Raw genomic sequence first — 26,744 nt, 5'->3', positions numbered from 1 at the left:
GCCTCAGCGGCAGCGGGGCAAGCCGGCAGCGGGGCCGGGGATGGCGCGGCGCCTCTCCGAGCCTGGGCACCGTGCTGCCGCTCTGCGCCGGCCCGCAGCCCCCGAGCCAGCGGCCTCCACCGCGCCCCGCCCCGCGCCGCTTGTTTACCCTCCGCGCTGGCCAATAGGATGCCGCCGCTCTGCCGCCTGCGCCGTCTGATTGGCTGCAGGGTCGGTCCGCGCCCGCCCGCGCGCCGCTCCGCCGAGCACCATTGACACCGGCTGAGAGGGCGGGGGCGGAGGCGACCAATGGGCGAGCCGGGATTTGCCTGGCTCCGCCCGGAACGTTTTTCATTCATAAAAAAATAGAAGGGGGAAAAGACTGACGGGTGGGGCCGGGGCAGCGCAGGATTTAAAGGGGCCGCGGCCCTTTGCAGGAGCAGGGATGGGGGTCTAACGGGCGGCCTTGGGGCGGGGGAGGGAACAACCCTCGGATGCGAGTCCAGGGTGACGAGCAAGGACCGGGTCCACGCACGACGTGCCCAAGAACCTGCCACACAGCAAGCCGTGCGGATCATATGGACCTTGGGCCTCACAGGACGTGGGGTCCCCTCTGCTTTCTTGCGAGGTGGTTTCACACAGGCAAGGCAGCGTCACACGAGACCCCCTGCAAGCCCAGGGTTAACCCATGCCTGAGTACTGATTTTGGCAGCCTTCCCCTGCAGGCACCCTGGAGCCAGGGTTGCCTTTAAAAAGGGGAATGGGAAAAATAGTTCCCACCTACAAGGGCTTTGGGGCCACATATCCCTCCAAGCAGATTCATGCACACACACCCTTGAAGGACACCAAACATCCCAGAGGTTTGGGAATGAATTTAGGACATAATGGTGCTGCTGGGTGCCTGCCAGGCCCCCCCAACTGCAGCATTTCCCTGCTGAGTGCCTCTGTTACCCTACCTGTAACAAAGTGCTGAGACCTGCCATGGGGACCTGGCAGTGGCTGCTCAGGGAGGACACAGCAGTTTGCACGAAACAAATGGGCTGTGTGGAGGCCTCACATTGTTGTGGAGAGATACTAGGAAGTTATTGCCGGAGAAGGCAAAAGCAAGGTGTTTGGTTACATACTGCACATCTCAGTTCAGGAAGGAGAGGAACCTTCTGCTTGGATCCTGGGAAGGTGCCCAGGGATTAGGAAGCCTGTTGGTACAGAGATGTCCTGGCCAGCTTGAAATCCTCAGGTTTGTCAATGTCCTAGGCGAGCTGCCCAGCATGTCTTTGGGCTGCTGGTAATAACTCCTCTGTCCATGCTGGGTTCCTAAGGAGCTGTCAGAGTCCCCCAGGACTACCTCCACCCCCAGGGCATGGCAGGTAGCTCATCTGGATCGTGTCCCGGGTGGAATGATGGGGGGGCTGGGATACCCCTCGTGCTGGGTGGGGGCAGGAAGCACAGGGGGCACGGGGTGTCCTTGTTGCTCAAAGCCCGGGGGGCTCTGCGGGTACTCGTGCTCTCACTTCCCCTCTGCACAAAGGCAGCCGGGATTAAATCACCGCAGGTAAAATTAGCAGGTGACACATGGGCGGGTGGGTGCAAAACGCGGGCCGGGGATCACAGCGGACGGGGGGGATGAGGGGGGGTCACTGCAGAGCTGGGGGGGCACAATGGACAACCAGGGTCAGCTGCAGGCCTGCACCGTCTGGGGCTGCTCAGCACCCCGGGGACACAGAGAGGTGATGAGGCTGAGGGTGGCCACAGGACAGGCTGGTGGGAGATGACAGGAAGAACCAAAACCCCTGGAGAGCCAGAGCTGGGAGGGGGGGGACGGTGACCAGTGTCTGCTAAATTTAGACCTCACTGATGAAAAAAACAAAAAGAAAGAGAGAAAAAAAAAAATGCAAGCTCCAAATTTAGCCGGATGCAGCTCCCACTGAACACCGCTCCATTGTGCTGCTGCTGCCAGCACCCCTTCAGCCCAGGCATCCTGGAGTGGGCACCACCTCTTTTAGTCCTCATGGGTGGGGATGCCACACGTGGCCAAGAATCACCCCCATGCACCCCAGGAGTTAATTAGCATCTTTATTAGAGGCAAGCTCACGGAAGTCCAGGTGTACACGGCAACACGTGCTACGCTACGGACACCATTCCATGCAGGCAACCACAGCTACACACACAGAGGGAGTAGCAGGCTGAGGCTCCGGTGGCACTGGGATTCCCCAGCTCTCAGGGGTCCCCCAGTGCAGCACTAGCACCAGTGCCTAAGGGCTTGTTTGGGGATTTGGTTCCATCCCATGCACTTGGGATGAACTGGGAGACACTGGGGAATGGGGGGGATCAAGGCCTTGAGTGCCCCTCAGCTGCATGGCTTATTCCTGCCTGGAGCCAGGGACAGCTGGGCTGAAGTCCCAGCTTCTGTGGGTCCCTCTTGGGCTCGGGACCTTTGCACCATCAGACAAAGGAGGTCAGGAGCTGGCAGGCCTGTTGAACCATGCCTTTGGCAGTGTGGGAGCAGATTGGAGCTGGGTCCCCTGGCACAGGTAGCAGGGATCATCTCCCTGGCCATCAGTCTGGGTTGGAGCCTGGCAGCATGGTGCTGGTCCATCACCATCCCACTGGCCCAAAGCAGTGGCCCTGGGCTCCCTGTGCCCTGCAGGATGTGGCTGAGTGTTCACCCCTGGATTTCACCTGCTCTGGCACTGCCAGACCCAAAGATGCAGGCACAGACACAATGCCCTCCTGCTCCCCTGGCTTCACCACCACTGATAGCAAACCACAGCAGAGACCCCAGTGCTGCTCTTTGCCCAGAGCTCAGCAAACTGTGACGGGGGCAAGGAGCAGGAAAACCACTGCTGATCCCATACAGGCTCTGAGATAAAACCCTGGATTGAGGCTGAGTGGGCAGGGAAATGGAACCAAATCTGTTGACCTTGTGTGCTGCCATCCCATGGAACAAACCTGTCACCCTCCTGCTGGCAAAGCTCTGGAGATGGCAGAGGTGGTTTTTCCACCCTCCCTGAGTGTGGGGCCGTGAGGCACTGCTGCCATTGGCAATGGACTGGGGAAATGGAGGCAGCTGGTTCATGGGACCTGGGGTTTGTTGGGGGACACCTTAGGGGACAAGAGGAGGAGGAGGAGGGTGGGTTTATGCCCTGCTGGTGGCACATGCCTGTGTACACAGGTCACAAACAGTTCCCTTCCAGCTCACTGTTCACTCTGGAACAGTGATGGCAGCACCCTCTGCCAGGGGAATGCTATTGAATGGGGACCTGCAGCATCAGGAGGGACTGGGTGGGCTCTGGGAAACTGGGGAGGACAGGGTGACTTGTCCCAGCCCTGTAGCAAGGACACAAGCAACAGTTTCCCTGCCTGTGGTGACATCCACGGGGCACACACCGCTCCCAGTCTGCTCCCAGCAGCAGAGGAGCCTCCACTAGCCCCAAGGGAGCTGCCTGGAAGCAGGGCTGATTCAGGGTGTGGTGGTATCCTGCATGCAGGCCCACTGCTGGAGGCAGGGGGTGACTGCAGAAGCAACCAGCAGTGCTTCCCATGGGCCAGTCTTGCCAACTCCTGGCTCCTGGTAGTACATTCAGACCATCAGAAACTCCATGCATTCATCTGTTTTCTGGTCCCTGTGCATTCTGGAGAGAAGCTGCATCCCCCATATGTCCATCCATGCCACCAAAACCTGTGCATCCCCATGGGCTCCAGAAGCCATGCGGACAGCAGATTCTGTGAGGCTCCTTGGATTTGGAGAGGGTTGTGGGGAGAGCTGGCCATACAGAAACCGAGGTGCAGTCACTCCCTGCAGCCCAGGAGCGTCAGAGGCAGCAGCTGTCACACAGGGAAAGCACCAGCCTGGCAGAGCACCTCAGGAGATGTGTAAAATTGTTGGGGACACTTCCAAGTGAGAAAAGCTTCTGGATGTCTGTCCCCAGGTTCTCCAGCCCCCAGCACAGGCTGGCAGGCTTTAGGAGAGAGGAAAAGTCCATGTGGAAGGAGGTGTCATGGAAGACAGCCAGCAGAGAAGGAAGGTGATGTCTGTGTCCAACCTGGGCTCTTAAAAAGGTGACCTCCAGAGTCCCTTTTTCGTCTAAAGTTTGCTAAATAAATACATAAATATGGACACAAAGCCCAGAGCTTGGGCTGCTCCCTGCAAAATCCCTTTTTTTTTTTCCCTTTCCCTGTAAAAACACAGTCTCCTCCCATCCACCCCACGCTTGTCCCTGTGCACTGTCTGTCCCCAGCCTGTCCCACCTCGTGGCTCACTGGGCTGGCAGCAGTGGTTCTTTGCATCTCTCTTGAACCCCACAGCACAGAGGTGAGTGGCTGAGATGGCTTCTCTAGGCTAAGGAAATAAATAATTGCTCCCATTGCAAGGATTGGGGGACAGAAAACCAGTGCAGTGACTCATCAAGTGGTCTTCAGGAGAATGATAAATAAATAAGTGGAGCTTAGCACTGCCTCAGGAGCACATTCACTGGCACCTTGGCTGGAAGGTATTTAAATAAAGGGGGGAAAAAAATTCCCAGTCCTAGTGCTGCTCCAGCAAATGTGCTCACGGCATGCCAGCCTCCCTTCTCCCCCTTCTTCCATCCCAACTTGAGAGGATGCTTCTGGTGATCAGGAAGGAGCCTGCAAGACCTTCCCAGGATAAATAATCCCCACTGGGCATGGAGGGGTGTTTGTGTCCCCACCACAGGATGGGGATTTGGGGACCCCTGCATCAGGCAGGTGGCTGGGATGCTGAGTGCCTCCAGGTTGTGGATCCTGGGATGATGCTTTAATCCCGAGCTCGGTTTCTCCTCCTCAGGAAAAAGAAGCTGCTCTTCTGGGGGGGGCCCAGCAGCATCGGCACCTGGCTTTTATGTGTAATTTTGACCTAAAAAGAAGTAGAAAACCCCAGCTCAGTAAGAGGGTCCTGAGCCCTCCCAGGCACCCTCCAGCCCCAGGACCCTCAGGAGTGACCCCGTGGAGCTGGGAGCACCAGGGTGAAGATCTCTGGAATCATGTCCAGGTAGTGCTGGGATGGGAAGAGGATTTCTCCTTTGTGCAAGAGCAGAAATGGCAGGAGACTCTCCTGCAGCTCCCCCCAGGGGGAATGCTGCCGTGCCCACCCATCAAGAAATGGGCATATCATGACTCCAGGGCCCTCACAGGCACAGAGGCACAGCTGGTGGGGCTCTGTGGCCACTCACCAGCGAGCACAGCTCCTCCTTTGCCACCAGGAGCCAAGCTGTCCCACCCTGCTGTGCTGCCAGCCCCTGCTGCCCCATCCCGACATCCTGCCAGCCCCAGCCCAGCTTCCTGCCCCCTCCTTGGGCACTCACGGTGCAGGATGGCTGCATCCAGGGCTCCCCATCCACCTGCATGGGCAGCAGCTTGGATGTCCTGCAAGGCACGGAGAAGAGAAGGTGACACAGATGTCAGGTTTTGCTGCTGGTCGAGCACTCAGATGTGAAGGGGACAAATACCTGATGATGACAGAGGAACACTGGGCCAGTCTCTTCCCTGCACTCTTCAGCCCCGTGTAGATCTGCCCCATTTCCATGGCGCCTTCCAGCCCCACCACCTCCAGGAGATGGTCGCTGAGGTCTGCAAGAGAGAGGGATCTGAGCTGGTCCCCCATCCCCCTGCCTTCTGCTCCCATTTGAAACCTCAGGGTCAGCACACAGGGCTGCTGGCTGTCCTGAGCAGATTTATCCAGAGGGGATTTATCCTGGTGTCCCAAGACCACCAAGCTGTGTGTTTCCAGCACTGAGCAATGGTGCTATCCAAGGAGCAAAAGTACTCCTGGTCTGAAACAGCACCTACACGATGCCAGCAGCAGATCCCCACCAGCCCTTGGACTGTTTGTTTGCAGTGTATGAAATGATGACACCCCTTGCCTGGGACCCTGGCATGCTGCAGCTCCCCAGAGGCCAGCACGTGTGGCAGAATATCTGGTCAAATCCCAGGGTATTGCCTTTTTCACAGCTCATCCTGCTCTTCTGGGCCACCAGCGAGGACACCTGACAATGGCACAGCTCTCTGCTTCAGGGTCCCCTCTCACATACACCCCCTGCTACCTCTGAGAAATCCTCTGAGCCTCCCATGCCCTCTTACCCACCCACAAGTGGGGATGTCCCCAGGGTACCAACCCTGCTGTCCCCTGCAGCCCCTTTGGGACTGTCTGGCACTCCAGCCCTCTTCCCACTGCCTGCTGCCACTAGCTCACACAGCAAGGGACAGATAGTGACAATCTGGGATGTGACACTGCTGTTCTGGCAGCCACATCACAGGGGGCTGATTCCCACCCAGCCCCAGGCTGTGGGAGGTGGTGGGTGAAACACCCAGGCACCCGGCGTATTTTGCTGGCTGCTTTCTACCCCGCTACTCCCCACTGGGGAACGCTGCCAGCACTTTGGGCTGTCCCCACCAGTGGGTGTGAGGTACCAGCTGGGCTCAGCGTGGGTCCTGCTGCTCCCAAACCCCACATCCAGCCTGGCAGCGCTGTGCTGGAGCCTGGGAAGGTCCTTACAAAAGCCCTTGGTGCCAGCTCTGCGGTTGGGTTCCAGCTCTTCCTCTGCCGTACTCTGGGCTCACCCCAGCACACCAAAAGACAGAGCTGATAACAACCCCTCCAGTGCTGTTGCTACAGAGCTGGTGAGTGCCCAGCCCCGTGCTGACCCTGCACTCTCCCATTGCCCTCTGCTCACCCTGCACACAGAACTTCAGCTCCTTGGCATCGGTGACCACTGTGCCAGGCGGCTTCTCCAGCACCTTCTTGCCCAGCCGGTTGTACCCACGCTGCTTCTTGGTCTCGCCCCACAGGTTGGAGCCCCCGTACATGCTGGGGATGTTGAGGACGGCGATGCCCTCCAGGGATGTGGTGCTCAGGTCTAGCAGGGTCCCGTCACACTGCCAGGCACAGGGGCGGTGTCAGGGGGGCTGTCCCCACCACACGGAGCTCCCCTCGTCTCCCCACCAAAGCAGCGTGGGTCCCTGAGCACAGAGTGACGCTGGATGGTCTCCAGGGGGCACGGGCAGCTCCAGAGTGGCTGGAGATGCAAATACCCTCCCACTTTACTTTCCCAGAGCTTTTGTCAACTCCTTGGTGCTCCTTGTGCTGCTCTCTCCCCTCTGTTTCCATAGGAGTTTTACTACAGGTCCAAAATGGCAGTTTCAAAAAAGCAAATTCCTGGGGGACCACATAAAACCTTGGCTAGACTCTGTGCTGTGACCAAAAAAGGGAGGCAACATCACCTTGACCCTAAAGCAACTTCCACCCAAGGAGCTCCAACACCTGCTTTCCCCTCTGTCCCTATCCAGACTGACTCCAAAGGACTGGAAAGTTTGGCTGCCCAAAAAGTAGCTCAAAGCAGTTTGTCTTCAAGTGCCATTTGGAAACTAGAAATAAGGCTGGAAGGAAGTTAGGGGAAGGTGTTAGAGGGAAAAATGTTGGGTTTTGGAGAGCAAACCACAGTGCAGCACACAGAACTGGCATCCCAAGCTTTGCTGTCATGCAGCAGGACTGTCTTAGCTGAAAATTCCCTGTAAAAGTTAAAATACCCATTGCCTGCAGCTTTCCCACAGGATTGAAAGCAACAGCCATGGAAATGGATTTCTTAACTTCAGATCTTCTCACGCTACCCAGACATGGATCCCCTTCCTAAATACATCTGGTGAAAGCAGCCACTTTTCTACCCAACTTGAATTTCTATATAGCATTCCTATTTTCCTTGAGGAATCTGCTCTTTACTTGCCACTCTGTGCTTCAGCAAATCCCAGCACAGCCTTTTCCTTGCATTTTGGTGATGCAAAAGCATCTCTGCCCTCGCTTCTTGTGCTGAGAGGAATGAAATGGGCCAATAAGCCCTTCTGTTGCTCCAGTTCTGGTTGTTTTCCTTTAACAAAGGTCTAGAGCTTGTTTTTACCCCCCCCTTGGTCTGTGCTGAGGACACCAAGCCCGGATATGTGGAGCTGGGCACTCACACGAGCAAACGCCTCAGTGTGTCAGATCCCTTCTGCCTCCCTGGTGCTGCGAGATCTTATTTTTAGCCTCACATTGAAAGCAAAAAAGCAGGAATCTTCTGGTTTGGGAGGGAAGAGCTGTCTCTCCAAGGCTTGGAAAGGATGTTAATCCTTTCGTTCTCAATACGCCTTAATGATATTGTGATTTGTAGGAAAAGAAAAGACCTTAATGCTCTGAGCAGTGATACTAAGCCAGAGGGCTCTGATTCCTTGTGGGATGGACAACACACCTCGAGCATCATCCCCAGCACAGGCACCTTTCCCACCTGCCAGCGAGGCAGCGGGTGCCAAGCCAGCCACGGTGGGATGGGAGTGAGCTGGCTGCCAGGAGTGCAGGATGCTGGGATGCTGCAGGAGCCCATTCCTGCCCACAGCCACCCACGCCTGCCCACAGCCGCGGACAGGAGCCATTCTCCCCCCAGAGCCCTCCCCAGTCCATGCCAGGGAGCTACAATGGGCCCTTTGAGCAGGGGCAGCTGACGGCGTGCTGGCAGCGAGGCTGGAAGGAGAAATTTGCAGCTGGGGGAAAAAGCAAATTCATTTCCAGGAGTTGTAAGGGGAACGAGTGCCAATTTCCAAAACAAAACTGCTATTCCTCTGCAAGGCTGACAGTTGCCTGGGAGCTGGAGGGAGGACAGGCGGCTGCTTTCAACTTCAAATGCTGCGGGATTAACGCTTTCTTGGCACTGGGCTCAGCTGGTGGGGACACACACTTGGTGGGGAGCGCCCTGAGAAGGAACGGGGGACACCTCATGCCCATCTCCAGCAGCATTCAGTTCCACAAACATGGACTTTTATCCACCCTGGGACACGGCTGCACGGATGGGGAAGGAGGTGAGACGGTTGTGATGCTGGTCCTGCCCCTTCCCACAAGTTTCCAAGGGTGCAGCTACCCACTCCAACCTTTGGGAAGGGAAGAAACTTCCTGTATAGAAACAGGCATCAAAATCCCTCTGCCTGTGGCCACATGATTGCAGGGCCAGCTCTGCTCCCTGCCCAGCACCAGCACCCTGCACCCACCACCTGCTCTGACTCCCACCACCTCTTGCAGCAAGTGCTCTTTTCTCCCCTCACCCTCCAGCCTAAGTTATGAAAGGGTGGATTATCCAGAAATAGAGAGAGACGGAAGTTTACAGCCCAAATCCCCAGCGCAGAGAAGTGACAGCGCTCTTAGCAACCACGGGCCCTCCTCCCAGCTCTAATTAAAGGCTGTTTCCATGTCATCCAATGAGGGCTGGGAGCAGCGCAGAATTTACAGGGACAATGTTCCAGGCATGCTCTCAAATGCAGCTGGAGGTGGGGAATACAGGGTTATTCTTCTGCCCACTGGCAGAAGCTGACTGGCTTTGTAGCAAGTGCCGTGTGGTGGAGTAGGGGCCACCATGACCTCCAGCCACCGTGAGGGGTCACAGCCATTTGGTGGTGGCACCCTCTCCCTCAGACAGCTGAAGGATCCATGGGCAACGGCTCCAGAAAGCCTTTGTGCCCTGGCTAGAGCCAGGGACCATCCCAGGAAACCCACCTCAACCTCAACATAGTCATGAAGCTTCTTGCAAGTGGCTGCAAAGGTCTCTGATGTCCCAAACTCGAAGTACCACAGCTTGTTCTTCATCCTGGGGTACAGAGATGTGTCAGTGTCCCCCTTGACACAGCCTCTTGCCCCAGTCAGCAGCAGCATGGGCTGCCAGAGACTGTCTGGAGCTGCTGTGATGGGGACACGAGCCATGGACGAGGCACAAGCCATTGTGGAGAGGGACCACGGGCATCCTGGCCCTAGGGAGCTGTGTGGTGGGACGGGTTCGTGTCTGGGGGTTGGGGGGCTATCTGCTCAAACAGACCTGGCTCCAACACCCATCAGAGGGGGAGTATGGGGGTGCTGGGTGCTCCCCAGGCATGGGATGAGCTGTAAAGAGACAGGGCACCCTATGGAGGGGATGTTTCACACCTCAGCAGCCTCCCAGCACCCTGCTAAGCAGCCCCTGACCACAACACATTCCCTGCATCAGCTGCTGAGCCAGGCTTTGAGGGGGAGCTGTAAGCTGTGAGAGGCTGGAAGCCAAGAGGAGCTGAGCTTGAGGGCAGAGCCAGATGCTCTGGCCCACTCAGGGATTTTTCTAGCATGTATTTCTAAACCTGGGGATGAGGGTCACAGGCTACAGCTCCTGCTGCCATTTCCATGCATCCTGAGCACAGTGGGAACGAGCTGCGACCTGCTGTCTGCCCTGCCCTCCCTGCCTGGCCTGCTCCTGCCCGTCCTGGAATTCCATACTAATTATTAAGCATGAATGAACCTAACTGGGTGTGTGGCCAAGTTTAAACAGCCTGACGCACCACACGGGACTTGAAGAATCCTCCCAAACCCCCACCATGCCTGGTCCTGGACCCCCTCCACACCAGGTTCGTGCCCTGCCTGTCCCCTAAGGACACCAAACCCTCCTGGTGTGATGCACAGCAGTGGCAGGGAGTCCCCCACACCCAGCTCTTGAGGGGCCCTTGGGAAGCCCTCACCTGCTGTTGAATTTCTCAGGGTGTTTTTCTCGCATGATGTGAAAGCGGTGGGCGATGGAGGCGTCCTGTGGGGGGCACAGAGACATCAGTGGCACAGCAGAGAAACAGAATCCCCACCTTGTGCCCCCTGTGCCCCGTGGGGTGCTCAGCTCTTCATGCTTGTCCCTGTGGCACAATTACACGTTGGTGTCATTGATGATGACATTGATGGTCCAAGGTGATGGAGGGACCCTCAGACAAGCTCTTCCCAAAGCTTGTTGGGTGAGACATAATTAGTGTACTTGGCCTCCTTCCCTCAGCACAGGGGCTCTGCATGGAGGGGATGATGAGAGGGGAGGAAAGGCAACCAGTGGAGCAGTGGGGTTCTGGGGACACCCCAAGACCCTGCACCCTGACAGCTCCCCTGGCAGGATGGCAGCTCTCCTGAAACTCAACACAACCTCTGCTTATGCAGAGTGGGGGTGTTTAAGGCTGACTTAGAAGCTGTCACCAAATGCCACCTGCATTAGCAGGAGCCTCTGTGAACCCAGAAGCATCCTGCAGTGCTGCAGGTGAGTGAGCCATGCCATGGTGGCACCCCTGGCACAGGACAAAAATGCTGTGAGCTCCTGGGAAGAGAAGGGCTTTCCCCAAAACACTCGGGCTCTCAGGACTGACCCCCAGCACTGGGAGAAACCCCCATGGCACAGGGCTGTCACCCTCCCCAAGCTCCCTAACCTCTCTAGGCCAGGAAAACATGGGGGAACATGGGTCCAAACACCAAAGCAAAGCTTTGCTGATGTCTTGGCAGGTGGGGTGTCCTTGTCTTTGGGATCCCAAACTTCCCTGAATTCTGTTCAAGCTCCTTTCACACTCGCTCTTGCAACATTTCCATTGGGAAGATAGAGATCTCATGCCTGCTTATGTATCTTGGTGCTGCCTTTACAAATGACAATAAAACCAGAAAAAAAAAAGTCCAGGAGATGGAGGGAGGTTGGGAGTGTGAGCAAGGAGGAACAGGAAGGGAGAAACCAACTCCTGCCCCATGGGACTCACCACCCCAATGGAGAAGTAGTTGTTGATGATAGTGGATGGGATGGGATCTCCGTTGGCCTCCCTGTCAGTAGGGATGATGTCTATGTGCCAGCGGTCCAGCATCACCTCTGTGCTGTGCTCTATGTCCTTCAGCACCTTCATCAGGTTGCCTCCTTCATAGCCTAGAAGGGAAAGAGGATGAAGGAGGACCAAGGGGAGCACAGCCATATCATAGCCAGGGGCTGCTGCTATGGCACATTCTTATAGCAGTGGCAGAGATTTGGGCTAATGGCAGGGCTCTCCAAATGGAAAAGCTTGGGCAGGACTTGGCTGCAGAGAAAAAGCAGTGGCTGCTCTTTTTGGAAAGAATTAAGAGCTACAGTTTTAGGAAGGAGTTAGAGGCACTTGAGCTCTGAACTGCACCCCAGGAGTCCTCCCTGCCCTGGGGGTGGCCACACTGAAGGGCTCCCAAGGCCAGCCAGCCCCTGGGCGATGTCGCCTGTCCTCACCTCCTCCCCAGCGCAGGCACCGTGCGAGGTCATTGCCCGTTCCCAGGGGCAGGATGGCCACCGGTGGGTGCTTCACCAGGTTTGCCTTATCTGCAGTTCAAGGGAGAAGAGAAGTTTGGGGCTGATAAGGCTCATTCCCTGCTCCTCTCCATGTCCCTCCTCAACCAGCAGCCTGGAATGATGCTGCTGGCAGGATCACCACCCCACTGTCACTGGGGGGATATGGGGAATCTCTGGCAGATCACCAAGGATGAAGGTGGATGATGCTCTGCAGGAACACAGCTGTCCCTTGCTCACCTATGCAGTCCAGGATCCAACCCACCGTGCCGTCCCCTCCGCAGGCCAGCACACGGAAATCTGGAGTGTCCCGAAAGAAGTTCAGCCTGGAGAAAGCCAGGAGGGACAAGGGGTGATGTGGGACAGCAGGGCCCGGTGGGAAGGGGCAGAGGATCACCCGCAGAAACTCCATACCCTGGCATGGGCCCGCCGCGGTCCAGGTTGTACACTTGGCGTGGGTTGAGCAGGTAGTGAAACTTCCGCAGGACCCTGGGAACAGACAGACATGAAGAATGCCATGAAGGTGATTCCCACACCAGGAGTGATGTCCGAGGGACCAGCAGCCCCCAAGCCCAGAAGAAGCTATTCCCAGGCAGGACCCCAGCTACCTCTCCCCTTGCCTTCCTCCACTCTTGGGGTTCACAAACACGAGGAGTGGGTGTGTCCCGGGCTGAGGGCTGATCTGCAGGGCAGAAAATGCAGCTGTGAATTCCTGCCTGCTGCTGATGTCAGTGGCAGAGGTCACCTGCAGCCCGGTGCAGGAACCTACCTGCAGCACTTGCCCATCCACTGTGGTGGAGTTGTACTTGAAGCCCTGGTTGTCCTCGGGGCTGGTGCTAGCAGGGGAGTCACTCTCCGACCGTCGGCAGTGGGACTGCCTGTCCTTTGGGGAACCGAGGCATGGATGCCCAACACTGCCCAAGAGGCAGTGCCAGCAGCCAGGGGAGGCAGAGCAGCCTCAGCAATGCCCTGCTGGGTCCTTAACACTGGCAGTGAGGAGGGGGACACTTACCAGGACAAGGGGGACACTTACCAGGACAACTGGGCAGATGTAGGATGGGAGCAAGATGTGGTCCTGCAGTGGGCCCCCATCACACTCTGGCTTCACATGGGAGGCACACTTGTTGTGGAGCTGGAGGGGTGGGAGGAAGGCATGTGGAACAGAGGACACCTGCCCTCTCCTGTTCAGGAGCCCAGAGCTGGCCGTGCAGGTGCTGTGGATGTGCCCCAGCCCCGGTACTCACCGTGACTTGGCACCAGACACAGTGCAGGCCAGTGATGCCCTGGTAGCACTTGATGCTCTTGTGACACCTGTCACACTTGGCAGGTGAATTGCCCTCGATCCAGGTGTGCTGCATTACCTGCAAGGCACGGGGACACTGTGGCACAGCACCCACTCACCCGCAGGCATCTCCCTCCTGCCAAGGGTGTCCATCAGGATTTTGGAAGCTTGTCCTGCAGGGATGCTGCTGGTCCAATCCAGCCCCTTGCACAGCCCCTGTGCAGAGCCACAGCAAATCTTGGAGCTGGGGGTTATGTGGGTGCCTGGGGACTGGGGTGCATCCTACAAGGCCTTGGATGCTGGGAATGCCCATGAGCAGCTGCCCAGGATGTGAGAGGCAAAACTCAGAGGAAGAAGCTGTAGGGAAGCAGAGCAGGAGACCAAGGGGCCTGGACACCCACTGGCACAGAAATGCACCAGCTGCCTACTCACACTTGTGTTTCTCTTGGATTTGACATAGGTGCTGATGCAGGAAGCAATGTCTTTGGACACACACCTCTCATGGACCGTGTACTTGCAGACTGGTGAGAGAGAAAAATCATGGAGCCACAGAATCATTTAGGTTTGAAAAGCCCTGTCACACCCTCGAGTCCAGCTGTAACCCCAGCACCAGCAGGGCACCACTAACCCAAGTGACACCGAGAAGAGGGCATCACTCCTCAGCATGGGAGCTGCTCCCTCCCCACTTAGCCTGCAGCACCCACAGGGCTCAGCACTTACAGGCACCAGTTCTCCCTCCCCAGGGCACCACTGGATGTGGCAGGAGCCACCAGTCTGGGAGTACAGCATTCTGGCAAGGGTCCAGGACTCACAGGAGCAGCAGAGACCCTGCTTGCGGACCCCCAGCAGCATGGTGCGGCAGAAGTTGCAGTAGGCGGGTTTCTTGAAGTGCTTCAGCCTCCAGGCATGTTGCCCATCATCTTTCACGTTCTGCAAGGAAGGAGAGTGGAGGGTCAGGGGGTCACTCCTCTGCTGCCAAGAGTCCCCTCAGCCCATCATTTCTATCAACTTTTCATCCCCTAAAAACCCCATGGTGTTTCTGGGACTTTGCTCCCAGCAGGATCATGGGCTCCCCCTCCTCCCCTTCTCCCTTGGTGCTCCCCAGAGCATCCCTGCCACCTCATCCCCCTGGCCATGTCCAGCTCCACCTCCCACGGAGCCTTTGCACCGCCCAGACACGGAGAGGATCTCGGCAGCTGACAGCAAGGTGACTCCACATTTGGGGCCGCCACTGCCACCATGGGGTGACAAAAGCACAAACCTCTTCATGGTATGAGTGCTTTGCAGGAGCCAGTTAAAATTCCCTGCTTTCTTGATTTTTTTTTTTTCTGCCAGAAAGCCTGTCCCCCACCCCACCTCTGCCAGGGAACCATGGTTACCATAAGCAAAACCATCTTTCCTTGCAAATTATTACCTGATGGCCAGGGATGGACTTGAAAGAAATGAAGGCCAAAAGGATTAAAAAACAAGACAAAGAAAAAAAGGGGGTCCCAACAAGCTCACCTTTGCTCTTTAAACCTCACTCTACAAGAGGAGATGCCATTTTAGGTACTCAGGTTTTGATTAAATGTTCATTGAACTGAAGTGTGCTGTGATAGCAAGGGGCAAGCCCAGCCTGCTTGGGCACAGCAGCTGGCAGAGTGACTGCAGCTCAAAAATGAGCTTGGAAAGGTTTGGGAGGTGAAGGGGGCAGGGTGGAGGTGTCAGCAGGGGCTGGGGGCCAGCGTGGGGCTGTGTGGTGCCATAGGAGTGCGTGGTCTGTTGGATAGGCTGGAGCAGGTGCCTGCAGGGACACTCACTGTCTCCATCCCCAGAAGGACCAGCAAGGGGATGGTGGTCATGCCACCCCGGATCCACTCCTCCAGTGTCACAGTCCCATCATGGTTGTAATCGATCTCCTCCATCATAGCCTTCAAGATCTGGGGGAGGGACGAAATGTGGTGACACAGAGATGCCAGCCAGGGCTCTGGCTGAGAGCCCCTGCAGCTGCCCCAGCTGCCTCCAGCCCCAGCACTCACAGGCTTCAGCTCAGTGGAGTCCCACTCCAGGTACTCGGCCACGTGCACCATCTGGTTGATGATTCGATCCAGCTCCTAAGCACAAAGCAGTGGCCGATGTCAGAGACAGCTCCAGGCACGAGCAGAGTGCACAGCCCCAAAACCCCAAGGTCTACATTCCCAAGTGCCTATAGCTACCCCAGTCCCTATCCACATGGGAACACCCCAGTCCTCAATGGGTGCTCCCTCTTTCTTCAGGCAAAAAGAAAATCTGAATTTCTACCCTGAAAATCTGCAAGAAAATCTGTAAGGGGTTTTCTTTGTGAAAAATTATTCTGATAAACCAGATTTTATTTGCAACGGATTTCAAGGGCAATACCCAAAGAACAAAGAGAAAACATCAATAGGACAAGGAGCTGTGCATGATTTCTTTTCTTCCCAGAAATACCATGACCTGATGCAGAGCTACAGTTCTTGGTGGGTCGATTTTTTTCTTGCTCCTGCTGGATGCATGTGATCCCCAACTCTGCAATCCAGCTGCTGCTTTCCTCCTCCCTTCCCATATCCCTGCCCCTTTTTGGAGCACCTCACCAGGGCAGTGGGCACCCTAACAGTGTTTCCAGCCCTCTGAGCACCCCCTGATTTCTGTCCCGAGGGGAGGCTCACCGAGCTGTCAAGAAGGCCGTTTCCATCGGTGTCATAGAGGCGAAACATAACTGGAGGGAAGAGAGAAGCTGCTGATAATTAGAGCCCAGCCCCAGGGCACCCTGGAGTGCCCCAGGCTGCTGGAGCTTCAGGCTGGGAGCAGCACTGTGCTGGCTCAGACAGGGTGAGATGTGACCTCAGGGCTGTGGAGTATCAAGGCCCCTTGGCCAGACACAGGCAGGAGCAGAAGGGGAAGATGGGTGGTTTTCCCAAGGAGCATCCAGCCCTGCAGTTGGGCAAAGCCCCCTGAGTCCCTGGTCCCACTCTCCACACAGCATGGCCCCAGGGTCACACTTACACTCCAGCTTGTCTTCTGCTCGTCCCCTCTCCAGCAGGGACAGGTAGCAGACAATGTCCTTCAGGTGCACCACCTGGGCCAAGGGGGTGGGAGGAGGAGGTGGGGTGGCTTTCAGGGAGCTGGGGCCTTTCCGCAGGCTGAAGGGTAACCTCTTCTCCATGCCCCTCGTGCCTGTGGGCAGGGAAGAGACCACACACAGGGATTACTTTGGACCAGGAATTGTCACCAGGTGGGACATGGGAACTCTGGGGCAAGGACCCATCCGGCGTGGGACCGAGTGACACCTCAGGGCCAGGGCTGGGACCCAGAAGGGACACAGGAATGGGCGTTAAAAGGGCACTTGGGGCTGGAGGCACAAAGATGTGGGGCTGGTGCCATCACAGGCACAGGGCTGGACACTGAGGCCACTCAGTCCTCGGGGTGCAGACTCCCACACCTCCATCACTGCAGCTATGGGCGGGGTGGAGCAGTAAGAGCCCACAGAATCGTGTCCTGCTGGAAACAAGCACCAAGCCAGAAGGAGGGAGAAGCCCAGTGGGCAGCAAGGCAGCTTGCCAGGGTGCCAGGACAGCCCATGCTCACTGATGGCCGTGCTAATAGCAGGAGGGATGGTCCTGGCAGAGGGGCCCTTCCTCGGGGGCTGGCACAGCTGTGACTCATGGGCCCATTTCCCCCTCCCTACAAAATGCTGCCAGGTAATTAAGGCATTGACTGATGGGGGCTCTGTGGGATGGGATTGGTAGCTTCTGTTTGGCCAAGCAAAGGTGTCGAGATGCCAGGAACCCAGCAAGTTTGGGAGGTCACTGCCACCATGCTGGGGACCTGAGCAGAAACTGGGAGGACTTGTCACTGCCTTTGTCTCCCTGTGGAGCCCCAGCCAAGCTCACCTGGTGACTGAGGGCTGAGCAGAGACCCGGAGGAGATCTTGGAAGAGCCTGAGGAGTTGTGAGCAGAGGTGGTGCCAGTGGTGGATTTCTGGGAGGATGATCTGGACCAGCTGGGGGAGGCATTGGGGATTGATGCCAGGGTGAGGGATGCTGGCTGTGGCTCAGCTGTGTTGCTGTGGCCGCTCTTGGGCTCGGGGGTGTGTCGTCCCAGAGCACTCCGAAGGGTTTTCCCATTGATCCCTGCAAAGCAGATGTACCCAAGGGCAGTGTGACACAAGGGTGTGTCTGTGCCCCTTCCTCCAGGAAGTTCCTCCAGAAACTGGGGCTGGGTGCTTGCCCTGGGTCTTCTCTGCTAGCCCCACGCTTCTCCACTCTGGCATCCCAGCCCCAGGGCTCCCTGAGGGGCACCACACCCTCCTGCCTGGCCCAGGAGCTCCCAGCAGTGCTCACACCCCTGGATGATGGACACCACAGTGCTCAGGACCAGACAGGGAGGATGTGGTCCTCCATCAGCAGCCAGAGCTGGAGGAGGTTCTCCCTTTCCTCTTGCAATTTATAGTCCTTTCAGCAGATGTCTCCACAAGCCATGAATCTACCCAGGAAGGGCTGGGGGAGGCAGACTTGGGTGCCTGGCAGACACAGCCTGCTCTGGGTGGAGCTGAGTGCTTACACCAGTACCTGTGACAGAGGCACAGGCCACCTCAGCCTGCCTGGAGCTGCTGCCACAGAGTGACTCTGGCTAAAGGGCATCTGCCACTGCATCCTGGAGAAATCCCTGCCTGGAGCAGCACAGGGCTTGGGAACCCATCTGACAAATGGGTGGCATCAGGCCCTCCAGGTGCCACCCCCCACCCCTCACTCCTGTGAGCAGCGTGGGAGCAAGCCCATGGTGCCACACTCCCGTGGCGTGCCTGGCTGGGTGGCAGGGCTGGCTCACCGAGAGTGCTGTGCTGTGGCACACTAGGGCTCTGGTGCTGGCTCTCAGGGGAGGCTTGGCATATCTTACGCTTGAAGGAAGTGAAGAGGTGCTGGCAAAGCTCCTCGGGCACATCTGCCTCCAGGTAGGTCTTCATGAAGAGGCAGAAGCCCTCATAGTCGATGGGCTGGGGAGAGGACAGAGGAGGAGGAGGAGGATGGAGGTGCCCCAGGCCACCATGAGAGTTCATGCCCTGGGCCCCCCTCACTGGGTACATCAGCTGCAGAGCCCTCCCCAAAACCAAATCCCAATGGCTGGAGGTAACCTAAAGGGACCCAGAGGCAGCAGGGCAAGAAATCCCCAGGGCCAGTGAGGCTGAGCCAGGTGAGCAGTGCTGGGAGCAGGGACAGCAGCAGGAAAGGGCAGAGCAGTGGGACCTTCCAGCCCAGCCTCAGCCCTATGGGGACTAGCTTCCTCCTGAGGACTCTGTGACTCCTCCTTCCCTGCTGGGCATTGTCACTGTGTGAGGACAACATCTTCTCAATGGCTTTTGTGGCCCCAGCTGGAGTGAGGGTCCTGTGGTGCCCTGGAATACCAGGGTACCTTTGAGCCTCTCCTTGCTGTGTTCAGCCCGTTGATTTTTCTCATTTTGCCTTGATTCTACTGATTACAGCCCCCATGGAAAGGCTCTGTCCTGCTGGCACACTAATAGATGCCTCTGGAAGCACCGCTTGGAAAATATAATCCCAGCCTTCTTTGGAGGAGAGTGAGAGGGCACAGAGCTGTCCCATCCCCATGCTGGCCAAGTCATTTGCTTTTAGGGGGAGAGTAAATTGCTCCCAGATTCTGACTGGCAAGGCAATGCCCCAAAAAGCTCTCAGCAGGATGAGGTGGGATGGCCATGCAGTGGGCACAGGCCAGGGATGGCCGGGGAATCAAGTCCTGGGAGCAAAACCATGGGGAGAGATGGGGGCCAGGCAGGCAGCCCTGCCTTCTCCAGGCTGCTTCCAGCTGGGGGAGCTGGGCTGGGGGAGCCTGCAGGGGGCTGGCAGCTGGCAGCAGCACAGAGGGACAGTGGTGGGCACAGGGCCGTACCTGTTCGGGGTTGTACCTCGAGAGGACGCCGTCCCCATTGAACTCCTCCAGAACATCCTTGAGCTTCTTGGTGGAGTCTGGGGAGACAAAGGTGCCCTGTTGAGCATGGCCCCACCAGGCTGCCCTCATCATCCACCAGCAGGATGGTGCAGAGGGGTTTATCTGCTGGATATACAGTTTCTGGATCCTTCTGTGCCTGGAAGAGGTCACCCACGCCCTGCTTCCCCTTCCACATTCAGAGGGCAGGGCAGATACGGAAAACTGGCCTGGGAGTTTTACATATATAGAGCACTTCCTCCTACCAGCATGAAAATAAACACAGACCCAGAGCAAAGCAAGGAAAGCATGGAGCACACTCCAGTCCCAGCTGCTCTGGTGTGCTAAGCACACCCCTGCAGGGCCAGCCATCCCAGAGAATGCCTTAGGCTGCCCACTGGTATCTCCAGGAGGTGCCAGGAAGAAGAAATAGAACTGGATTCATAGAATCATGTAATCATTTAGGCTGGAAAAGCTCTCTAAGATCATCAGGTCCAACCATTAATGAGCACAATCGTGTTCACCAGTAAGATAGAAATGTCTCACATCTCCGTGGCTTTTAAATACCTCCAGGGACGCTGACTTCACCACTGCCCTGGACAGCCTGTTTCACATCTTGACTACCCTTTTGGGGGAAGAAATTTGCCTGAATATCCAATCTGAATCTCCCCTAGTGTAGCTTGTGGCCATTCCTTCTTGTCCTATCACTGGATTGGTCCATGCAAACTTCCACACAGGTGGTAAAGACTTTCCCTGGCTGAGAGTCCTTAGGGCTGGAGTGTCTGGAGGGACATTCATCTTTTCAAAATAGATAAAAAAGGGAGAAGCAGAAAGAAAGATCAAGGTGGGTGAACATTCATCCCTCAACTTCACACACATCTCTGGGTGTGTGCATTTAAAAGGTTCTCAGACACAGCAGCCTTGTTAATTACTGTGAAATCCTCTCTCCACGTGGGGGCTGTGCTGGCTCTGATCCCCCCAGCCCTCTCCTGGGGACAGAACTTGGCAGTGGACCACAACTGTCTGGGATGTCTGGGGCACTCAAGGGGAGGGATCCTGGCCTTCCTCACAGGATACCCAAATCCTGTTCCCCAGGGAACATCCTACAGGGGAGGAGGCAGCTGCCCATGCTGCAGCCTTGCTGGCCACACTTTGATTAACAAAACAGAGATGCCATCAGTGTTCTGAGTCCAGCGTTACAGATGGTGTTTTATGGTCTGGGATTCAGGAAAGCAAAGCCCATCATCCTCCAGAGATGAGATACTGCACACACACACCTCTGCCTGCTGCCCTGCCTGAGGTCTCTGTCTGCTGGGGAGGAGCACGACCCCACTGGGGAACATGAGGAACTTCTCCCCAGCCTCACCCTTTTGATGTACAGTGTCCCTAAGCACGGCCTCAGAGAGCTCACCGTGTCCCCTTTGCCTCTCAGCCACCTCCCATCCAGCCTGTTCACCCCAGGGTTGTGCCAATTCTGCAGAACAGCACTGTACACCCTTTCTTCCTTCTCCCTTCATCCTGCAGCTTTCCTGCCCCACCCTGCCCTGCCCTCAGCAGCCCTCCATGGGCTGCACCGCTTCTCCATCAACTCCATCAAAAAGCACACCCACATTCCAGCTCTCAGGACCTCAAGGACCTGGTTTTGGACCCCTGGCCTTTGCCCAGGCTCTCTCTCCAGCTTCTCCCAGCTCCAGGACCCCTTCGGTGCTGCTGCAAATCTCCTTTTCTCAGCAGGAGCTGCAGCAGAGCGTTGCTCTGCAAAAGCACTAAGGAAAATTACTGCAGAGGGCTGGCAGCCCAAAGCACGCTGTGGAGCAGCTCCGAGTGTTTGGGAAAAGCCAGTCTGCTTTCCTGGTTGGCATTTCACTCTGCTAAGGAACGTGGGAGCCAGCCGCCTTCAGACGGACTGAGCCGTGCTCACGTGTCCGGCCCCCGGAGCTCAGCTAAATCCTTCTGGGCAGGCAGGTGTGGGGACCCCAAACAGCTGGGGTTAGAGGCCAGGGACTTTTCCAGCCTCTCCACCCAAAATCTAAGGAATCACCAGGTTTTCCAGGAGGACACTAAGGAAAGGTAGGATACCAGTCCAGCACAGATCAACAGGAGTTTTCAATCTGCTCTTCTGGTCCCAGAAGGGCGCACGGGGTACTCACAGTCCGTGTACTGCTGGAGCTGGGCAAACTCAGTGGGGCTGAGCGAGATCCACGTGCCATCACTCATCTTTAGGCAGCAGGGACGCGGCACCAGCCGCTGCCTCCGTGCCAGGCTCGGTGCCACAGGTCCCAGAGAGCGCTCGGTCACGTCGGCACGGCCAGGACCACCAGAGGCTCTCCCACTGCTGCCATCACACCACTGAGCCTGTGAGAAGCCAGCCCCAGAGCTTCAGGGCATCTGGTCAGCACCTTTCTCCCTGGAAGGAACAGAAAAAGAGGAGGGGGTCAACAACATGGCCCTGCTGCCATGGGGACATTCACCTTCAGTAGCGGGGGTTTGTGGGAATTTCCCCACTTGGAAATGGGGTGCCAGGGTGCTCTCCCATCCCTGCTCCAGGGAACAGAGTGTGTGGGCTGCAGTGGAACAAAGGAAGAGCACAGGGCACCTCACAGTGTGAGCGTTCTCAGGGCTTGGTGCCCCTGGGGAAGCTCCCACAGTCTGGTGGCACCCACAGCAGCCACAACTCTCACTGGCCAGAGGATGGGGCTGACAGAGGTCAAGCAAACACCTTGGGCAGGGAAAGGAACTTGTCACCCCCAGCATTTCCCAGGGGAACCCAGCAAGGGGAGCAGAAGGAAGAGCACGATTATTTAAAGAAGATCCAAAAACTGAGGCAGGGAATACAAGAGAGTAGAAACTTCCAGCTTACTCCTGCACCTTCAAAGCTGGTGTTTACTTCCAGAGAATCATTGTAAATGAAAATCTGCAGTCAAAACTGGATGCAAGGGAAAAATCTGTGCCACAGAAAACCCCTGACCAAAGGGCCCTCTCCAGCCCACCCATTTATAGCCTTCAAAATGTATTAGATTTTTTCATTTAACTGAATTGGTCATCAAGCAAAGGGCAGCATTTGGTGGAGGTGGTTTTTCTCCAAGAAGTTTGATCTCCATTTTAGGGTTGTTTCCCTGCTAAATGTTGGCTCCCAGTTTCCACCAGGCTGAGCTGATGGACTGGAGAAAGCAGAGCAAGGATGAGCTGGAAGAGATCACAGGACTTGGGATGATGCTTGGGGAGCATCCACATTCCCCAGGCAGCTGCACCTTTCCATTCACAGAAAAACAATTTTGATTAAGATGAACAAGTAATTTTGGGGAGCCATCGGGTCCCACGTGCCACACCAACCCCACTCAGAGTCTCCAGGGACATGCACATATGATGGGGGTGCACCAGGAGCAGTCACTTAACCCCTCATCCTCAGCACTTTGCTCACATTTCTGTACTAATGCTATTTTGGCTTTATGTTCAGCTGCTGAAAGCTCCAGGAAGAGATGTGGTCCCGTGAGCAAAGCCTGGTGTTGGCAGAGGAAGGAGCAAACCCTCTTTGGGGCTGTAGGGAGGATGGTGACTCCTGAGGAAACAGCACAGGGCTGAGCACCTGCCCAGATGGTTGCCAAAGGGTTTTCCAGCTGCAAGGAGAGACTGTACCCCAAGAGAGGAGCCCACCAGACCCTGGCTATGCATTTGCTAGAGCTGAAAGTCACAGCTCTCCTTAGTCCTGTTCAGGCCTTTACCCCCAGGAGAACAAAGTCACTGAGGTCTTGTTCCACCCCTCCATGGGACTTCTTGGCTGCTTTCTGAGGCTGCCTGAAGGGCTGTGGGGCTTGGGGAACCCACAGGACGCTGTTCCTGCCCAGGGATTGAGCAATGGCAGTGCCAGGACAGGGAGCTCTGTCCCAGGGCACTCATGGTGGGCCAACATACAATCCTGGGGAAAATCTCACCTTCCCACCCTCACTGGGGCCCTGCAACCCCAAGACAACACATCTCCAGCCTGTGACTATCCCAGCCCATCCCAGCAGCTCTCTGTCCCCATGCCACCAACTGGGGACAGGCTGGAGACAGCAGTGGTATGGTGAAGGAAGAACTACCCAATGTCTTCCCACACTGGCACTGGTTTTGTGGGGATCTTCATCTTGATGAAAACACAAGCAAGAACATGGTGTTTGCTCCTATCCTGGATGATGGGTTTGTCCCAAAGTACCCCCTAGGCTGGTCCAGAAGAACTCAGTTTGTACGAAATACCCAGGAACACACACAGACTTCATGTTTCCTGGCAAACAAGCCAGGATCAGATCAGAACCTCTTTTTTATCCTAAACTTATCCAAGGAGAGACTGAGACTACAAAACTATCTAGAAGAAAAGGCAAAGGGGGGCACTTGTCTGGCTCCAGCTCCCTGAAGGAGTCTGGGGGAACGGAGCCCTCTCACAACAGAGGAGAGGGAAACAAAAATATCCCTCATTTCTTTTAATGGCAGGTGACAGGGCAGCACAAAGCACCAAAAGGAAAGTAAAGCAGAGCTAAATGGGCCATCCCAAGGAGCTTTCCCCCAGCAATTGCCAGAATAACACATGCCACTTCTGGCACATCAGCCTTGGATTTCAGGAAGGGCAGGAAAAATCCTCTTCAGGAATCCAGCTGCTCCTTGTTTGGCCGCCCTCTGAATTGTCAGCGGCAAATTATGTTCTATTAAATCAAATTTGCCTCTCGCTAAAAATAGCTCCCTACTAGTGTTACAAATAACACCGGGTTACCCTGCCTGAAGGCGCTCACTGGGACATGGCCCCTCTTCCCTGCCGTGCGCCTGGGCACCGGCCTGGGCACCGGCGTGGCTCAGGGAGGCTGGCAAAGGACGGACACTGGGGGCACCTTGGAGCCGCCCAAACCTTCCTCGGGGGAATTAGTAGAGCTGGAGCTCTTGGGAAGTTGCAGGGAACGTGCTGCCAGCCACAGTGAGGACAGAGGTGCTGCTGGGAGCATCGATGGGTGCAGCTCTGTGAGAGCCAGGGCTGAACCATGTAGGGCCTGAAATGCATCAACAAGGGAAATGCCACGCAGGAGTTAGCCGTGGGCAATGGGAAGCAGAGCCTGGATGTGTGGCAGGATCAAGCCACAGGCAGTGGAATGTGTCAATATCCCTAAGAAAGGGCTGTCCGTGGGCACCACCAGTATTCAGGGATGGGGGACTCCTGGAAGCAGCAATGGGATGGCAGAGGAGTTGTTTTTCCAGCCAGACATCCCTGTCAGGACCCAGCTCCTCCATCCTACAGCACAGTGCTCTGGGGGTCACTGTGGGGTTGGGAGGGCTTGTTCCACTGCCACCCAGACCCCCAGGACCACAGCTGATGGGGACCTAAATGTCCACACTGGGGCAGAAAACCAGAGACAACGGGTTGGCAGCTTCCAGGTGCCTCCAGCCTCAACTGGCTTCACAGGAACACGTGGATGGGGCTGCAGCACATGCCCTGCAGGAGATTTCTGCTTCAGATGCCCTTTGGGAAGGAAAAACATCAACTCCTTGAGCTGCAGGAGGTGGCACGAGGAGGCAACACTCCTGCTGAGCGTGCACACACACATGCAGAGGCTGTGGCTCCCTGGCAGCAGAGGGACACAGCACGGCAGGATGCTGGGCTCTTCCCTGCATCCCTGCCCAGGCCTGCAGAAGCCACAGTCACGTGCTGCATCTCCTGGGGCAGAAGCATGGGCAGGTCCCTGCAGGAATGGCATTTTCCAGGCCTCCCCCATCATCTTTTGGAAAGATCAGCCTATTTTTGTGTTGGATGGGGAGAGGCCCCTGAGGCGGTGGGTGGAGTATAAATCCCTCCTGTCCCACTGCAGCAAACAAACCCCAACCAAGTCACGCTCAAACTATTTTCTGCAGCAACAGGAGAAGGCGCTTTCCTGCATTTTGCCAGCCCAAGAGGACACTCAGGCTCGGCTTTTTCCATTCTCCAAACCTGTTGCTGTCTAGACATTTCCCCTGACCCTTTGACCACTCACGGAGCAAGGCATACTGTCCATGGACATCCCACCAACTTTGATTGGATACTGAGCACCCTCGTGGCACAAGGGCGATGAAAGGCGCTGGCAGGGATGCCCGGAGCATCCGTGCTCTCCCCCACAGTGACACAGGCACAGGTGGGTGGCTGTAGCCAGCCCTCCAGCCTCAGGGTTGGCTTGTGGCTGTACCAACTCTCAGATGGGTGCTGGGAGAGCTTGGCTCAACCTTGTGACAGCAGGGACCCAGCACAGCCTCCCTTGGAACTCCTCCACCTGCCAGGGCCAGGAGAGCTCGGCTCATACCCCAGAGACACCAATCCTCACTTACTACTGGATTTTTAGAGAATAATTTTGCTGGCTGAATTCGGAGCAGACTGGATCTGAGCTAGGATACCTTCAGAGCAAGACCCTTTCAAACCAGACCTTGTCACACGGAAAAACCCTTTCCCACACCAGACAGGGAAGCAAATGCTGGCCCTGCAGCCCAAGGACCGGAATGCTCCTCAGCATCCCACCTCCACCACCCTGCACCTATAAGCCCAGGGCTTCAGGACACCCACCAGCCTGTCAGACGGAAGCCCTGGCTCTGTCTCTGCAGGAACCCTGTGGTCACGGGTCCCGTGGGTTATAACCACACCTTGTGTGAGGGAGCGCTGCTTCCTGGTAGCTTTGAAATGCGTTCTTCCCTTTCATTCCCCAACACAACCTGCACAACAAGTCACATCCAGCCCCCTTTCACAGACCAGCCACACCGAGTACCGCCTCAGTCCTCCCGTATTCCAAAGCCAACGACCCCGGCAATTTTTACTTAACTAGAAACACACTTAACGAGCTTTTCCGGCTTGGCAACACACAGGAACAGCTGGATTGGGCTGTTCTGCCCGGCCAAAGGACGGGTGGTTTCATAGCCAGGCTGAGAACCAACACATGCTGAGACACCAGTGAAGGTGGTGTAGCCCCCTGGGCTGCTTTAGGGGCTGCTTGCCATCCTCCTCACGCTGGGGACAAGGGTATGCTGCCCTCTCCTTTTCCCACCCTTCGGGAAGCTTTTCCCAGGAGTGGAGGCACGCCTGCGATCCCCGATTCCCCATCCTCAGCGCTGCCCCGGTCCTCCAGAGCCCGCAGCGCTCCCCGACCCGCTGGGGAAGGGGTCAGGGCTGGCCCGGGAGAAGGTCGCGGACTCCGAGGGGAGCAGACGGGCTCCTGTCCCGCCTGTGGGGTGGGAGATCCCGCGTGGATCGGGGGGTGTTTTCCCACTGACTGGAAGAGGTGAACCCCCAGGCATCCCCGCCCAGCCCCGCGTTCCCCCCCCGCCGCTGTCCCCTTACTTGGCTGCAGCAGCGCGGTGCCATCGGCCGCTTCGGCGGCTCCGGCTGGCGGTGCCCGGGAGCGCTGCACAGCCCGGCGGCTCCGGGCGGGGATGGGGGGATGCGAACGGGCCCGGCCCGCCCCGCCGCTCCGCCCGCC

At 56.8% G+C, this 26,744-nt stretch overlaps 1 protein-coding gene across 4 annotated transcripts; it reads right to left on the bottom strand.

Annotated features, from left to right (window-relative positions):
- Window positions 1-2,038: 2,038 nt before the first annotated feature.
- On the bottom strand, window positions 2,039-26,733 carry LOC107209031 (diacylglycerol kinase beta-like). 4 transcript variants are annotated; one of them, XM_015638309.3, is made up of 25 exons: window positions 26,606-26,733; window positions 21,438-21,694; window positions 19,252-19,328; window positions 18,247-18,343; window positions 17,241-17,480; window positions 16,354-16,524; window positions 16,017-16,066; window positions 15,372-15,446; window positions 15,153-15,272; window positions 14,166-14,283; window positions 13,786-13,874; window positions 13,316-13,432; window positions 13,105-13,203; window positions 12,841-12,954; window positions 12,680-12,753; window positions 12,486-12,560; window positions 12,312-12,397; window positions 12,015-12,104; window positions 11,527-11,687; window positions 10,492-10,556; window positions 9,506-9,596; window positions 6,669-6,870; window positions 5,445-5,565; window positions 5,301-5,361; window positions 2,039-4,852 (listed from the first exon to the last, which is right to left on the bottom strand). In XM_015638309.3, the coding sequence occupies exons 2-25, from the start codon at window positions 21,502-21,504 to the stop codon at window positions 4,754-4,756; spliced, it is 2,559 nt and encodes an 852-aa protein (XP_015493795.1). In that variant the 5' UTR covers window positions 21,505-21,694; window positions 26,606-26,733; the 3' UTR covers window positions 2,039-4,753. The 4 variants fall into 4 exon arrangements, 3 of the variants coding, with proteins under 3 accessions (XP_015493795.1, XP_015493794.1, XP_033372678.1); XM_015638308.3 differs by having other exon boundaries at window positions 18,178-18,343; window positions 26,606-26,732; XR_001523395.3 differs by lacking the exon at window positions 6,669-6,870 and having other exon boundaries at window positions 18,178-18,343.
- Window positions 26,734-26,744: the final 11 nt, after the last annotated feature.

This window comes from Parus major, chromosome 9 (assembly GCF_001522545.3).
Source record: "Parus major isolate Abel chromosome 9, Parus_major1.1, whole genome shotgun sequence".
Lineage (NCBI taxonomy): Eukaryota > Metazoa > Chordata > Aves > Passeriformes > Paridae > Parus > Parus major.
This window is presented reverse-complemented; position numbering and strand designations above follow the sequence as displayed.

What these genes read in the sequence shown, in the direction of transcription:
- LOC107209031 (XM_015638308.3), bottom strand. Translation starts at nt 21,504, where the DNA reads ATGAGTGATGGCACGTGGATCTCGCTCAGCCCCACTGAGTTTGCCCAG. An exon ending in AATCCAAGAGAAACACAAGT is followed by an intron (nt 13,433 to 13,785) that starts GTGAGTAGGCAG and finishes CGTGCCTTGCAG; the next exon opens with GTAATGCAGCACACCTGGAT. An exon ending in CGCGGCGGGCCCATGCCAGG is followed by an intron (nt 12,398 to 12,485) that starts GTATGGAGTTTC and finishes GGCTTTCTCCAG; the next exon opens with GCTGAACTTCTTTCGGGACA.